The sequence below is a fragment of the Orussus abietinus genome, unplaced genomic scaffold (genome assembly GCF_000612105.2).
Source record: "Orussus abietinus isolate OABI.00-Male unplaced genomic scaffold, Oabi_2.0 scaffold12, whole genome shotgun sequence".
In the NCBI taxonomy this organism is placed as follows: Eukaryota; Metazoa; Arthropoda; class Insecta; order Hymenoptera; family Orussidae; genus Orussus; species Orussus abietinus.
Genome location: NW_019395990.1, coordinates 342,987 through 355,146, shown reverse-complemented (window position 1 = coordinate 355,146; position 12,160 = coordinate 342,987). Strand labels below are relative to the sequence as shown.

The window sequence follows — 12,160 nt, the reverse complement described above, 5'->3', positions numbered from 1 at the left end:
GGCCAGTGACGGAAATGCACGGTGGAATTCAACCGGCAGGATGCTGAGACCGATGCGACTTTAGTCCGGCTAGAAAGAGGGCCGAAACTTTCGGTCCGAGCATAATCGAGAACAAGTTTTCCTTCTTTATTATTTCTTTTTACATTCTGATTATAATACTCGAAATCGCGTCCGTAGCATTCGGCATTTCTTGCGGTTCGCGTCGGAGAAGCGGTTCTCCTTTCGAAAATGGCGGCGCTAGAGGAGGGTGTACCACGTGGTACGTGACGTCACGCGGCTCGACCAATCAGAGGCGCGCGCGGCGGCTCGGGTACGCGCCGCCGACAGCGGGGTCCCCGCACCGTGGTTCAAAACCCGTCGGTCTGCATTCCAGTGTTCCCGGTGGACGCCAACCGCCGTGGATTTCGGTGCGCTCGCCGTGCGACCAAGCGCACTCTCAGTGAAAATGGAGTGAACGATCGAGTGCTGGCATCGGATCGATAGACCTCGTCCAGAAGTCGAAGACGCCCGAGAAGGTGGACTGCTCGAGGGGACGCGAAAGGGTGAGTCGCGCCGTCAATTCCGCATTTACCGTGGACATTCCGGGTTTCTCCTTGCTCCCTTTCGACCCGGGCTTCGGACGCGTCTCCTTCCCGGTCGACCCTACGTTTCGCGCGTCCCGTTGCGCCCCTTTCGACGTTATTCTCTCGTTGGTCATCGCTCGCGGGTATTTTATTTATCCCTCGGCTTTCCACGGACGGCGACGCGCCGCGAAAAATCCGAGTCGGTGTCGCTGGCCGACCCGTGGGACGCTTTTCCCATGGCGCCGCCGCGTCGGCCAATCAGGGCCCGTGATTTCGCGTGCAGGTGCACACAAGCCACCGGCGCTCCACGGGAAGGCACCCCGCGTGCTCGGCTTCTCGATTCTTCTTTCACCCTTACGGTCGAAAGAGCGAAACAACCTTCGAAACCTTTTACCGCCGCAAGATATAAAACTGCATACAAAACTTTAGATCGTGTTTTCCACGTATTTATATATATATTTCCTCCCGAATAATCTGTGTTTATCTGGTTCACCCGTGGGACGCTTTCCGTTGGAGCGGGAATGTCGGCCAATCAGAGCCCGGGATTTGGCATGCAGGTGCATATATACTACCGGTGTTCCTCGTGTACTCAATTTCCGAAATCACTCCTTGATGTAAATACGTTAATTGACGATACCGTCTCGTCGAGACTTTCTTCCTCTTTCGTCCCTCTTTTAAACAATTATAATATGTTTAGTTTGAATAATGGTGTATCCATCGCTGTTCCTATATTCGCATTTTAAACGCTTCCATCGATTCTGCCCGCGGGGAACGGTACGACGACAGCCGACCCGCACGGATGCGCGGTCGACGCGCGTGTGAGCGCTCCTCGCCACCTCCGACACGCGACTCGCGCGCGCCTCCCGAGTGCGCACGTGAGGACACGTGACCTCCCCTCGGTGCGCGCGCACTGGCGCCTGCAATAAATTTCCCTCTACACGGACGCCGTGTGTCTATCATTTTCATCCGCTGAGAACCGTACTTTTCATGTCACTGGAATAAAATAAGACGAAGGATTTCTTCTCCGTTTTCCACTCCGCGGGTAGAGATCACGTCCACCTGATTAGAGGATCGCCTACGCGGGTGATTGGCCAGTTCGCTGGAGAACTAGAGCGTTCTTTGACGCGCCACTTAACGCGAGAAAAGTCCAATCATCCGCGTGGGCGATTAATTCAATATGGCGGTTCGATCGGACCCGGACGGTTCGGATAGGGCCGGCTAATTTGCATAATTAAAAAGAGATTCGAACACCTCTCCGACTCTCGAATCGAGGCTCTCGGACGGAGCGGTTTTTCTTCTCGGCGAGGCGTTGATGACGAAGCTCCTCGAAAAATTGCACCGATTTAAGGGCAAGTGCAGAACGGATTTCGCCAAAAAATAAATACCACGACCGTACTCTACCTGCGTTCCGCGTTACGAAAATACCGCGGCGGATTTCGAATTCGTTTGGTTCGGTGCCGAACAGGTAAGCGAGCAGGGGTGCTCAATGCGAGGAAGGGCCTCCTTGTATTTGTTCTATTTATCCGAAGGACTTCGGATAACGGCTTATAAAGGCCTTCAACAGGTACACAGTCCTCGGTTACACGGGTGAATTTCTACGAGTCCTTTGATACGAAAGGGATCGTTTAACAAATGTTTATTCAGGGGGTAAATATCGCACGCGAGTCGCGGCTCACCGATAACGCATCCACGATAAGAGGAGCTGGCTCTATCAAAGGAACTGTTATGTGATATCGGTCGTGCTCGAGAGGGTGATCGATATAGCGATATTTCCTACCGAGGATATCCGATGTATCGGATATCCTCGAATCTTCCATCTTCAGCTGCTGGGATCCGATTCTCTAGTTCATACAGATTATTTTTTTTTTTCGCATATTCATTTCTCACGCGAAATTCACAGTTTCGTATACGTCTTTTAAATGTTTATCAATGGACCCGACGTCGCAATAATGCGAGGATTTTTTGTGCGAGTCTATTCGTACGCGGAAAAAATTCGCATGAAATCAAGAATCGATATCCCGCCTAAGATGTCGAGGATTCGATCAAGCCGTCAAAGAAATATCCGATCGAGCATCGTGGTCCATCCCAAAAACGATCTCTCGAGATCGATGCGCAATCATCTCACCCGAATTCGAATCTACCCGCGAGAGGTGAACCACTCGAATTAGAAAGGCCAATTTGGCCTTTGGGCCTCTCTCGGCGTAATTGCGTCGGTTTTACGCACGTCGGAGTCGCTCTCGCATACTTTGGACCGCCGCGCCATGGACTGGAACAAAGAGGTAGAATTAGAACGGGCCAGAAATAAAATTGCGGACAAATCACGGCCCGGTCCGTCCTCGTTAAGGTGATACGAAAGAGTCATTTTGCATACACAAAACGTCAAAATATTTGTTAGAACTTTTCCCCAAACTGGGTGGACCGAATCAAGCTTCCGCATGGAATTATAGAGGTCCTAAGGAAAAACCTGGTGTTCATGAAATTTCATACAAAAAAAATATATTCTAATCTGAGATAAATAAAAGCAAAAATGAAATTATCAAAAATGAAATTTCACGAGCATCGCGTTCTTCCGTAGGGCCTTCACAGGCTGAAGTTTTATAAATATTCTCACGTTATATATATATAAAATTCTTTTACATCATCTTAAAGGCTTAAAGCACCGTTCGGCATTCCACGTTGCGAGTCGATTCGATTCCTCGAAGACTGGTCGCGCTCGTTAAGTGACAAGAATTCCTCGAGATGGAATTTAATAAGAAGAGCGAGAAGCTCGATCGCAAATGAGGCGCGGCGTCGTGAATTTCGCGGATCGTTTCCGAGAGGTGGGAAAATTCCTGGTCGGATTCCAGCCGCCATTTTTCTCGAGGACTTGGAGGTGCGCGCGCACCTCGGCCCCGCGGAGGTTGGCAACCGCTGGCTCGGAATTCGAGTTCTTTATTTTGAGGGGCGAGAGAGAGAGAGAGACGGAAGGAGCGCGGAGGATCGCTCGGAAAATAGGCGGCTCGGACTACTTCTCACCTGTTACGCGTCTCGCCGGCATTGGTGGCGCGGTTCGCCAGAGGGCGCGGAGGCGCCTAAGGTACGCTCTTCTTATTAGGACACTCCGAGGTGTCGATGCGCGTCCGGGGCGCATGGAAACGAGGGAGGGAAAAATCAACAACGTCGGATAATTCCATAGATCTATATAGAGAGGAGCCGCGTGGGCGGCTCGCCTATCCGTGAATGGGACTGCCCACGTGCGCCGGTGGCCGTTGGCCAATGAATAATCGTTCTGCTAGAGATCCGAGCCCAGTACGCGCTTTCTGTCATTATGACGCCCACGCACGCCCGTTAAACGCCGCGCCGCGTTATAATCGACGGTTTTCGTCCCCATATACGGACATTCGCTCCCGAGCGTTGCATTTCCAATCGTGAAATCATCCACACTGGTTCGAGGAGGGGAGAGAGAAATTCAACCGGCCTCGGTGTGTACGGGTTTGCATCGACGATTCGTTCGCGCACGTAATATTACATATGCACTGGTTTGGTTAGGAGACCCAGTTGAGGAATCGAACGATGGCGCCTCGCGAGTCGAGCGACTCGATCGACCGGTCGAAAAGCCCGCCTCGAGGCGAGCGACGCTGGCGACGCAAGGTGGACGTAGGTCAAACCTGCGTGAACCTGCGCGAACCTGCTCGATGGATGCGCCTTGTCTCGGGACTGCACGTGGTTTCGGGCTCGCGTCGATTTTGCGTCGTTCGGTGAATGTTTAGTAAACGCCGGATGCGAATTGCTTGTTTATTGTTGTTTATTTCATCGAAATGTGAAGCCTCGGATTAGGTAATCTAAGTAACGCCTAAATGCGTCGTGGGTATTTAACGGGTATTTTGAAAACACTCGGCGTGGTTGATAATACTGACGCGATCGCCTGGCGTCGGTGAATTTTTAGGTTAGTTGATGGCTCCGAGAGCTACGTAGCCGTTACAAAGGATTGACCGATGAAACTTGACATAATCTTTGAGGTGTTAATGTACGGAGCAGGCGGCTGAGGTTAGTCCTTGGTAATGTTAAGAATAGTATCTGAATACTGGAATGAGCTGACAATACTTTTCATGTAAATGCAGCTACCTTGTATGTGCAAGCGAATGTTGATGCATTAGTGCTGCAAGCTTATGCATTCCGTTGGGTGCAGTATTCCCTTCTGGAAGCTAAGGAGCCGTTTAACGACATCCAGGTCGATCGGTGCTCGGCCTATGCTGAGCACGCGAGAATGCGTTCTATTTTCACATGAACTCCTCGTTCTAAACTTAAACCAGGTTCCCGGCAATAATTTTAGTGGCTCCGACTCGGGGAAGGCATGCGAGCCTCTGCCAACCAGGCCGAAAAGCAATATCACACAAATAACGTAACCTAACGTTTGCGTTCCGTGCTTTCAGAATGTGTCAAGATGCGTTCGGCGTCTTCCCTGTACGGCGCCCTCGTGGTCTTCCTATACCTGGCAGGATGCCGAGCTTCCGGTAAGTCTTATAAAACATGACTCACTTGTGTCGTAGAAGGTGTATTCCATAATGTACATCAATTTTAAAAAATGTTACCATTTATAGACCTACTAGGCATGTCATTTACACGACATCCTCAACCACTGGCTGCTCCCCTTGGTGACGAGGTATACTTCGAATGTAGCCTGAGTCTTGCTGCAGAGAAGTTTGCATGGCGGCATAAGCCTTTGGGATCGGACAAATGGGGACCGCTTATTCACACACCTAACAGCGGGGGCAAGACTTCGAAGCATGTCTTTAATTTTGACGACGAATCAAAGGCTGGTGACTTTCGATGCATAGCATTTTATGGTAAGATCAAGAGAGAAGAAATAAATACAATGCACTTGTTTAATCGATTCATCTAATGTCTACGTAATCATTTTTAGGTACGAGTGGCTTGGCTTCCGAACCAGCAAGACTAAGTCTTGCCACTATAGAGAAATTCAGTGACAGGAGCAACGTTGGAATACGGGTCGCAACAGGAAACACGGTTCCAATTACTTGTCCAGTGCCTTATTCTTCTCCGGAGGCGCTCGTTCAATTTTACAAGGACAATAACCTCGTGGAGAGCGTCAACATGACAGGTGGTAAGACCATGGTCATCGAGAATGCCCGGTCATCGGACTCGGGCCATTACAACTGCGCGGCGAACAACTACATAACCTCTGAGACGTTTTGGAGCAATCATAAAACAGTATTGACGGTGCATGCCGACACAACACATGAGGCACCGTACTTCGTGAAGCAACCACAAACGGAATATAAAGTTCTACGAGGGAGGAACGTAACATTGGAGTGCTTTGCTGCGGGATACCCTGTGCCAATGGTTACTTGGACTAGATTAAGTGGACCTTTGCCTTCTCGGTCTCATTACACGTCCGCAGGACTGACAATAGCCAACGTACAGCCTGCAGATCGCGGTGAATACGACTGTGTGTGGCGGAACAGTGTGAAACGCATAAGATCGGTGATAATCCTAAAAGTGGTGGAATTACCAAGGGTAGTCAGAGCTCCGAAGACTACCACGTTCTCGGAGGGTGGAGAGATGGAGTTGAGCTGCAACGTAACGGGGCAGCCAGAGCCTACAATAGAGTGGCTTATCAATGGTGAACCTTTGACGAGGAGTGACAACATCGAGATCAAGGGCTCCACTCTCTTCGTCTCGCCGGTTGAAAAGCGACATGCTGGGATTGTGCAGTGCGTCGCTAGTAACGAGTACGGGTCCGACTCGGGATACAGCATGCTTAGGGTTAATCCGAAGCAGCACATTGGGGGCACGACGGAACCCAGGCCCGATTATGGTTTACCTACCACCGGCCATAAGCATACCAGAGTCGGGGGAAGGAGACGGGGAAAGGAGGGAAAACGTAAAGGCACAGGTGAGTACGTCCCCTTTAACACTAGCGTGTCACGTTTACTCAAAATTCACATGGCATAGTTTAGGTGAACGGATGAAAGGGCATTACTTAAAATTCTTTCGTAAATTTCTCAGCGGTCCTGGTGCCGCCGAACCAGCCGAACGTGACAAGACTCTCCGACGTGTCGGTGATGGTCCGTTGGTCGGTCCCTGAGAACAAAGGCCTGCCGATCCAGTTCTTCAAGGTGCAGTACCGCGAACTAGGCCAGAAGATGAACCGGAAACCTACCAAGTGGATGACGTCGAATATGGAAATACCGAACCACGTGCGCTCCTTCGAAGTGACGGAGCTCCTGCCCGACCACATCTACCGATTCAGGATAGCCGCGGTGTATTCCAACAACGATAACAAGTTGAGCCCTAACTCGGCGCCGTTCCACCTGAACAGGAACCTCGAATTCGAGGTGAACAGAATGCCGATTCCTCTGTTGACCAACACCGAGGTGCTGGGGCCACACGAGGTGCTCCTGCTCTGGCAGAATCCAAACAGGTCCGCCGACATTGATGGCTTCTACGTTTACCATCGTACCTCCACCACGGCAGGAGACTACGTCAAGACTACCGTCGAAGGCAAGAATGCCACCAACATTACCATTTCCCACCTGCTGCCGGACACCACCTATGAGTTCAAGGTGCAGAGCTTCTCCGTGGACGCCGCCTCGGAGTTCTCGAAGATCCTTGGCTGCAGGACGAAGAAAGCTCCCCCTACGGAGCCTCTGGTGGAGCAGGTCTTCGTCGAGAATAAAGTCAAGTCTGCCGACAGCGATCGCAGCGACAGCATGTACGCTATTGTCGGAGGTGCTTTGGGGGGTGCGACCCTGCTCGGAGGGTTGGCGGCCATGGCTGTGGTTTATAAGAGGAATAAACACAAGCAGAACAGGGAGTCCTCGCAAGATCAAGGTAACGCGCATGAGATCCTACTTGGTGTATCGACCTTGATCTCTTGTATTGCAATGAGGAGAGAGCCGTTAGAGAGCGTTCGTGACCTCCGGTTACAAGGTTTCTATTGTTTCCAGGTAAACCCATGGCTAATGGTAGAGCAATTAACGGTGGCGTTACCGATTCCAAGATCAACATAACGTCTAATCCGCTGGCTGGCCTTGATGCCCCGGAGGACGCGATGCATCCTAAGGTTAGTATCCGACCTTGCGTCCCGACTAATGCCGAAGTACACATTTAAGAGCATTGGAATCATCTTGTCATTAGAGTGGACAGCAATCACCTATGGAGATGGCCTCGTTTCTCAATGGGCAGAACAACAATGGGAGTGCACGTAACAATGGCGACGCGGCAGGAAGCGGCGCGACCGCCTCTCAGAACGAGCCCTCCTTGTTGCAAGGCTCCTTGCCCATCGAACAGCCTCTATGAGCCGATATAGGCTTTGTTAATTCAATTCCTATCCGTCGATAAGCCTGGCCCCGATATGCTGCGGTTAATCCGACCTCAGCCTGCACGGGGTAAATTCCCAGGAGTATTCTCGTGACATGCTCCGTTCACTTGAAAATCTTTCGGCAGGCGTTTATGCCACGAGGCAGCTTTACACGTGGGAACCTCTCGAGTCCGTTCTCATCCTGGAAATTGCTTCTGTATATACAAACGAGGAACGTATTTTCCTAGGCGCATTAATCGATTTTAATACAGAGAAGCATTTTCCAGGGGATTTTTTATATGTCTTATACGCGACTGACGTCACTTCTTACTGCATGGGATTTTCTTGCAGTCGTAATTGGACGGAATTGCGAGGTTCTCAATTTCTTCTCTTTTTTCTTTTATTTTTATTTTTATTTTTTTTATACGACGTTTTTAACGACGATTTAAGACTTACGCGAGACGCGGCGTTTCTCTCACTGACTTTGTCCATGAGAAACGCACGCGGACGCTGCCGATCGGGTCGATTGTCCGAATATCTATTTCTTTTTTCCTTCCTCTTAAGGTTATTCCTTATTACGGTAACTATATTACTAAAATCACACCCTACCTTTCAACGGGCAGCTTGCGACGTGTTACGCGAAAAAAAGAAAAAGAAAAAAAAGAGATAAAACCTGCACGTCGGGATCGCGGGGATACGGTGAACGCGATACAGGTGCGTGATATTTATATTTAGCGGTGTGCGTTTGTCCCCGTTCAAGGTATCCCCGTTCAGGGCAGGGACACTCCAATTCCTTTGTACATATTCTAGTAATCGATTAATTTAGGCCACTCCGTGCCAAACCGAAGAAACTCGCGAAAAATCCCTCGAGTATTAGGACTGATTGTTCCGCGGAAATTTGCACTCCTGGAGTTGCATAGAGATCGTGTATATATATACACATATGTGTCGGGCCATATCTTGTTGAATTTTTTTTTCTAAGAGTTATCAGAGTCTTTATTTTGGGGGAAAATGTGAACGCTAACCCCCCCAACTACGTAGGCAAAATTGTGAAACGAAATCGCGGCGGTGCAATTAGGGCTCTCTCGGAAAGAAAAGAGAACAAAAAAAAAAAGGGAACGATCGGTTCTGAGTTTAAACCTTAGTAACGTAGAAGTGGGCTACGTAATCTCTTAGTCGCCTTTAAACTCGCGCTTACCCCTAGGTAAAGCTTTCGGTTATAACGAACAGACTGAACCCTCGAAATCGCGTCCGACTAATTAATCGTAAGTACAGTTCCTCCGGGGAAGTCGCGTGACCTGAAGATTTTCGATACCCCCTTTGCAGCTCGTGCCCGATCATGAAACTCGGTAGAGTTTCGCGCCAAGTACATATATACAAAAAAAAAAAAAGAAAAGAAGCATGCGCGAACGGCATGCTCGATTACTCAGTCGATCTCAGGATAAAGTTTCTCCGATTTATTTCTGTTTTTTTTTTCTCTCTCTCCCTCTCGTACTTTTAATTTCACTTTACACTCACGGTTCGAATAACGCGGACCTTGGCAGGTGTAGAATCAAAGACCCTCTGGTCGACACGCTTAACAGTATTGTTTCCCTCCTGACACTTTTTCACTAGTTTACTTTCCTTCTGCTCCTCTTTTTTTTTTTCCCCCCCATTTTTAATGTTAACGATCACTCAACCCGTACAGTTGACTCATACGTAATAAGTAGATAGTGCCTTTAGCGTTGATTAAGCGGAAACCGGGGAGAATGAGGATTAATTTAAACGCTTAATTGGAGAGTGAGAATTTGGTTGTGCACATTCGACGGGGTGAGAGGAAGACGATTGGCGGTCGCTAAATTTTCGCCTTGGAGAGTTAATTATCGCTAGGAATGAAAATTGTACATAGACAACATTGCGTAAACGGATTAGCGGTTGAGTTTTGTCAGACTCGCGATTGCAATATTTTATACGATACCTTTAATAAATTAATGCTTAGGCGAGGGACGATGCGCCGCGTCGCCTCACTGCCGTAAATTAATGCGCGAGAGATCGGACAAGATATATGTATATATTAGGTTATTACCTCCGACCATCCGCAATATATATATATATATACGTGCCTTGCATCTTGCCCACGGAATACAATAATTATTTATACGTCCGAGTCTTCTCTTGTGTACTTAAGTGACTCTACTTTAAGAAGTAGGCCGTAGATTTATATAAAAGCCGAGCGTATCTCCGGCGGGTACGATGACACCGAGAAGAGACAGATCGTCGAAGGACAAATGGTTTATTGCGGAAAATATTCATATGTACAGTATTAAAATACACGGAGGAGTGTACGTCGCAGAGCGCGCTCTTATTTTTTTTTTCTCATTCTTCCCTTAATTTTTAATATAAATAACTCGCGAATCCCCTCCCGGCTCCTACGAGTCCTCGACGCGTTTCTTTCTTTATATCTTTTATTTGTTTTTATTTCTTAAGGCACGATCTATCCTAAGGATCTCTACAAGAATAACAATAGTTACTTCGGTGAACACAACAAAAGGGTATACAAAAAAAAAAAAACGAAGAAAGAAAGAAGAGGAAGAAGAAGTTATTAAATTATTAATACGAGAGATACGAGCTAATATAAATAATACCGTTCATAAGTAGAGTTACCTTATTACACGGCCGCGCTGAGCCTGCGAATAGTTATACATTGTTGTACGCATCGAGTCTCTCTCTCTGTACTTAAACAAAGGGTCGGAATATGATTGTTCGCTCGAGCCCGAATTGGCTGATAAAGTTTAATTAAGGTCGTATAGAGAGGATTCCGTCGTTATCCTACGGGGAGAGATTAAAATCCGCCACACCGAGGAACGTGTCCGGGCTGCCGCGTTAAGGGCCGCAGATGATTATCGATTTTATTATCCTAAACGTTAAAGCTAATTATCAAAATCGTTTCGTCGCGTCCACGGATATTGAGTTTCCAGGTGAACCAATGACTCGGCACTTAACGCAGCAACCCCCCCGGAGCCCTTTATGGCGTTCCTTCGTGCAAAAACTCGCACCATTATTAATAAACATTCCCGTAACAATCGGTAGACATTATCGTTCAACAGTGTCGGGGGGTTCCGCATCGAGTAGGACCGTGACGAGCCCTCTCGCAACTACTGTTCTCAATTTCTTCTCTTTCCCCCTTTTTGCCATAGTTATAACATAAAACGTTAACAAATTTCGCTATAGATATCTCGACGAATAAATCGCTCCAACGATGTATCGCGATCTTATGTCATTCTCGATTAATAACCGCAGGTTAAGTTTAACTGCAGGTTAACTTTAACGGCGGGTTATCTTTAATCGCTGGTTAACTTTAACTGTAACTTCCTAACTTTCGTATACCCTCGTGGACAAGGCTGGATACGTGTCCGTGTACCCAGGTTCTGTCGATCGTGTTAAAAAAAAAAAAACGATAAAACAAGTACAAGGTCTACGATACTACCAACCAAGGGTAGAAGTCTTGGATCGTAGAAAATTAAAAAGAAAGGAGAAACTTTCGGGAATTCAAGTGAGACATACGTGACGCGTCACGTATACTAAAATTATCGTCTAAAACGGCGAGAGGCCCGATTGGATGAATTAATTAACGGAGTAAGGGCGATCGACCACTCGCCGGGTGATTACGGAAGCGACTTCGCGATTAATCGGTAAAACCTTGGAGCGATTTGTTACAAGGGTCCTCGCCACGAGCGATCATTAATCTCGATTAAGTTCAACAACGGTGAGTTACTCCTTAACATCTGGTTAACGTGCTCGAACCCACGTAGGAGAGGTCGCGGTCTCCTGGGATAGCGAACACTCGCACACCAGGTCTGGAAGAGAGAAATTGCAGAAAATCCGCATATAAAAAGAAGAGATCCCCCGAACGGGGATATTACGAAGGGCATGCCCCCGGGTTAAATTGCACTAGGATCCCTCGTCTCGGGATTAATTCATTAATTCGAGTACCGCGGCAACGCCTCGCAATGTATACCGGTGACGTTGCTCTGATGTAAGCGGCGCATCAGCTGTTAATGACAGCATCTCGACGTTAACGATATCCTTGACGACGCACTTCGCGTTAACGCTTTTGATACCGTGCTGGCCAAAAATAGTACGTATGCGTTTAAGAAATAAAAAAAGAGAGAAAAAAAAAAGAGAAAGATAGACGGAGCTACATGGCCAACTTAATGTTTCGTCGAGAGGAAGGTCCAGGTCCACGCTTCTTTTTTTTTTTTCGGCGATAATATAATTATTTACATCGATCAATCTTATGACTAGTCGTCGATCG

The 12,160-nt window shown here is 48.1% G+C and overlaps 1 protein-coding gene across 3 annotated transcripts; it reads left to right on the top strand.

Annotated features, from left to right (window-relative positions):
* Positions 1–221: 221 nt before the first annotated feature.
* LOC105698819 (interference hedgehog) lies at positions 222–10,199 on the top strand. Of its 3 annotated transcripts, none has more exons than XM_012423402.2 (7): positions 222–542; positions 4,976–5,056; positions 5,144–5,389; positions 5,467–6,459; positions 6,573–7,397; positions 7,514–7,629; positions 7,704–10,199. In XM_012423402.2, exons 2-7 carry the CDS (start codon positions 4,987–4,989, stop codon positions 7,863–7,865), a joined length of 2,412 nt encoding a protein of 803 aa, XP_012278825.1. In that variant the 5' UTR covers positions 222–542; positions 4,976–4,986; the 3' UTR covers positions 7,866–10,199. The 3 variants fall into 3 exon arrangements, with proteins under 3 accessions (XP_012278825.1, XP_012278826.1, XP_012278824.1); XM_012423403.2 differs by lacking the exon at positions 222–542 and adding an exon at positions 4,272–4,379; XM_012423401.2 differs by lacking the exon at positions 222–542 and adding an exon at positions 4,272–4,589.
* The last annotated feature ends 1,961 nt before the right edge of the window (positions 10,200–12,160 follow it).

Bases quoted from the DNA above. Each gene is read 5' to 3' on its own strand.
- LOC105698819 (XM_012423402.2), top strand. From the start codon at position 4,987: ATGCGTTCGGCGTCTTCCCTGTACGGCGCCCTCGTGGTCTTCCTATAC. The intron at 5,390-5,466 runs GTAAGATCAAGA...AATCATTTTTAG, and splicing joins TCGATGCATAGCATTTTATG to GTACGAGTGGCTTGGCTTCC. The intron at 7,398-7,513 runs GTAACGCGCATG...TATTGTTTCCAG, and splicing joins GGAGTCCTCGCAAGATCAAG to GTAAACCCATGGCTAATGGT.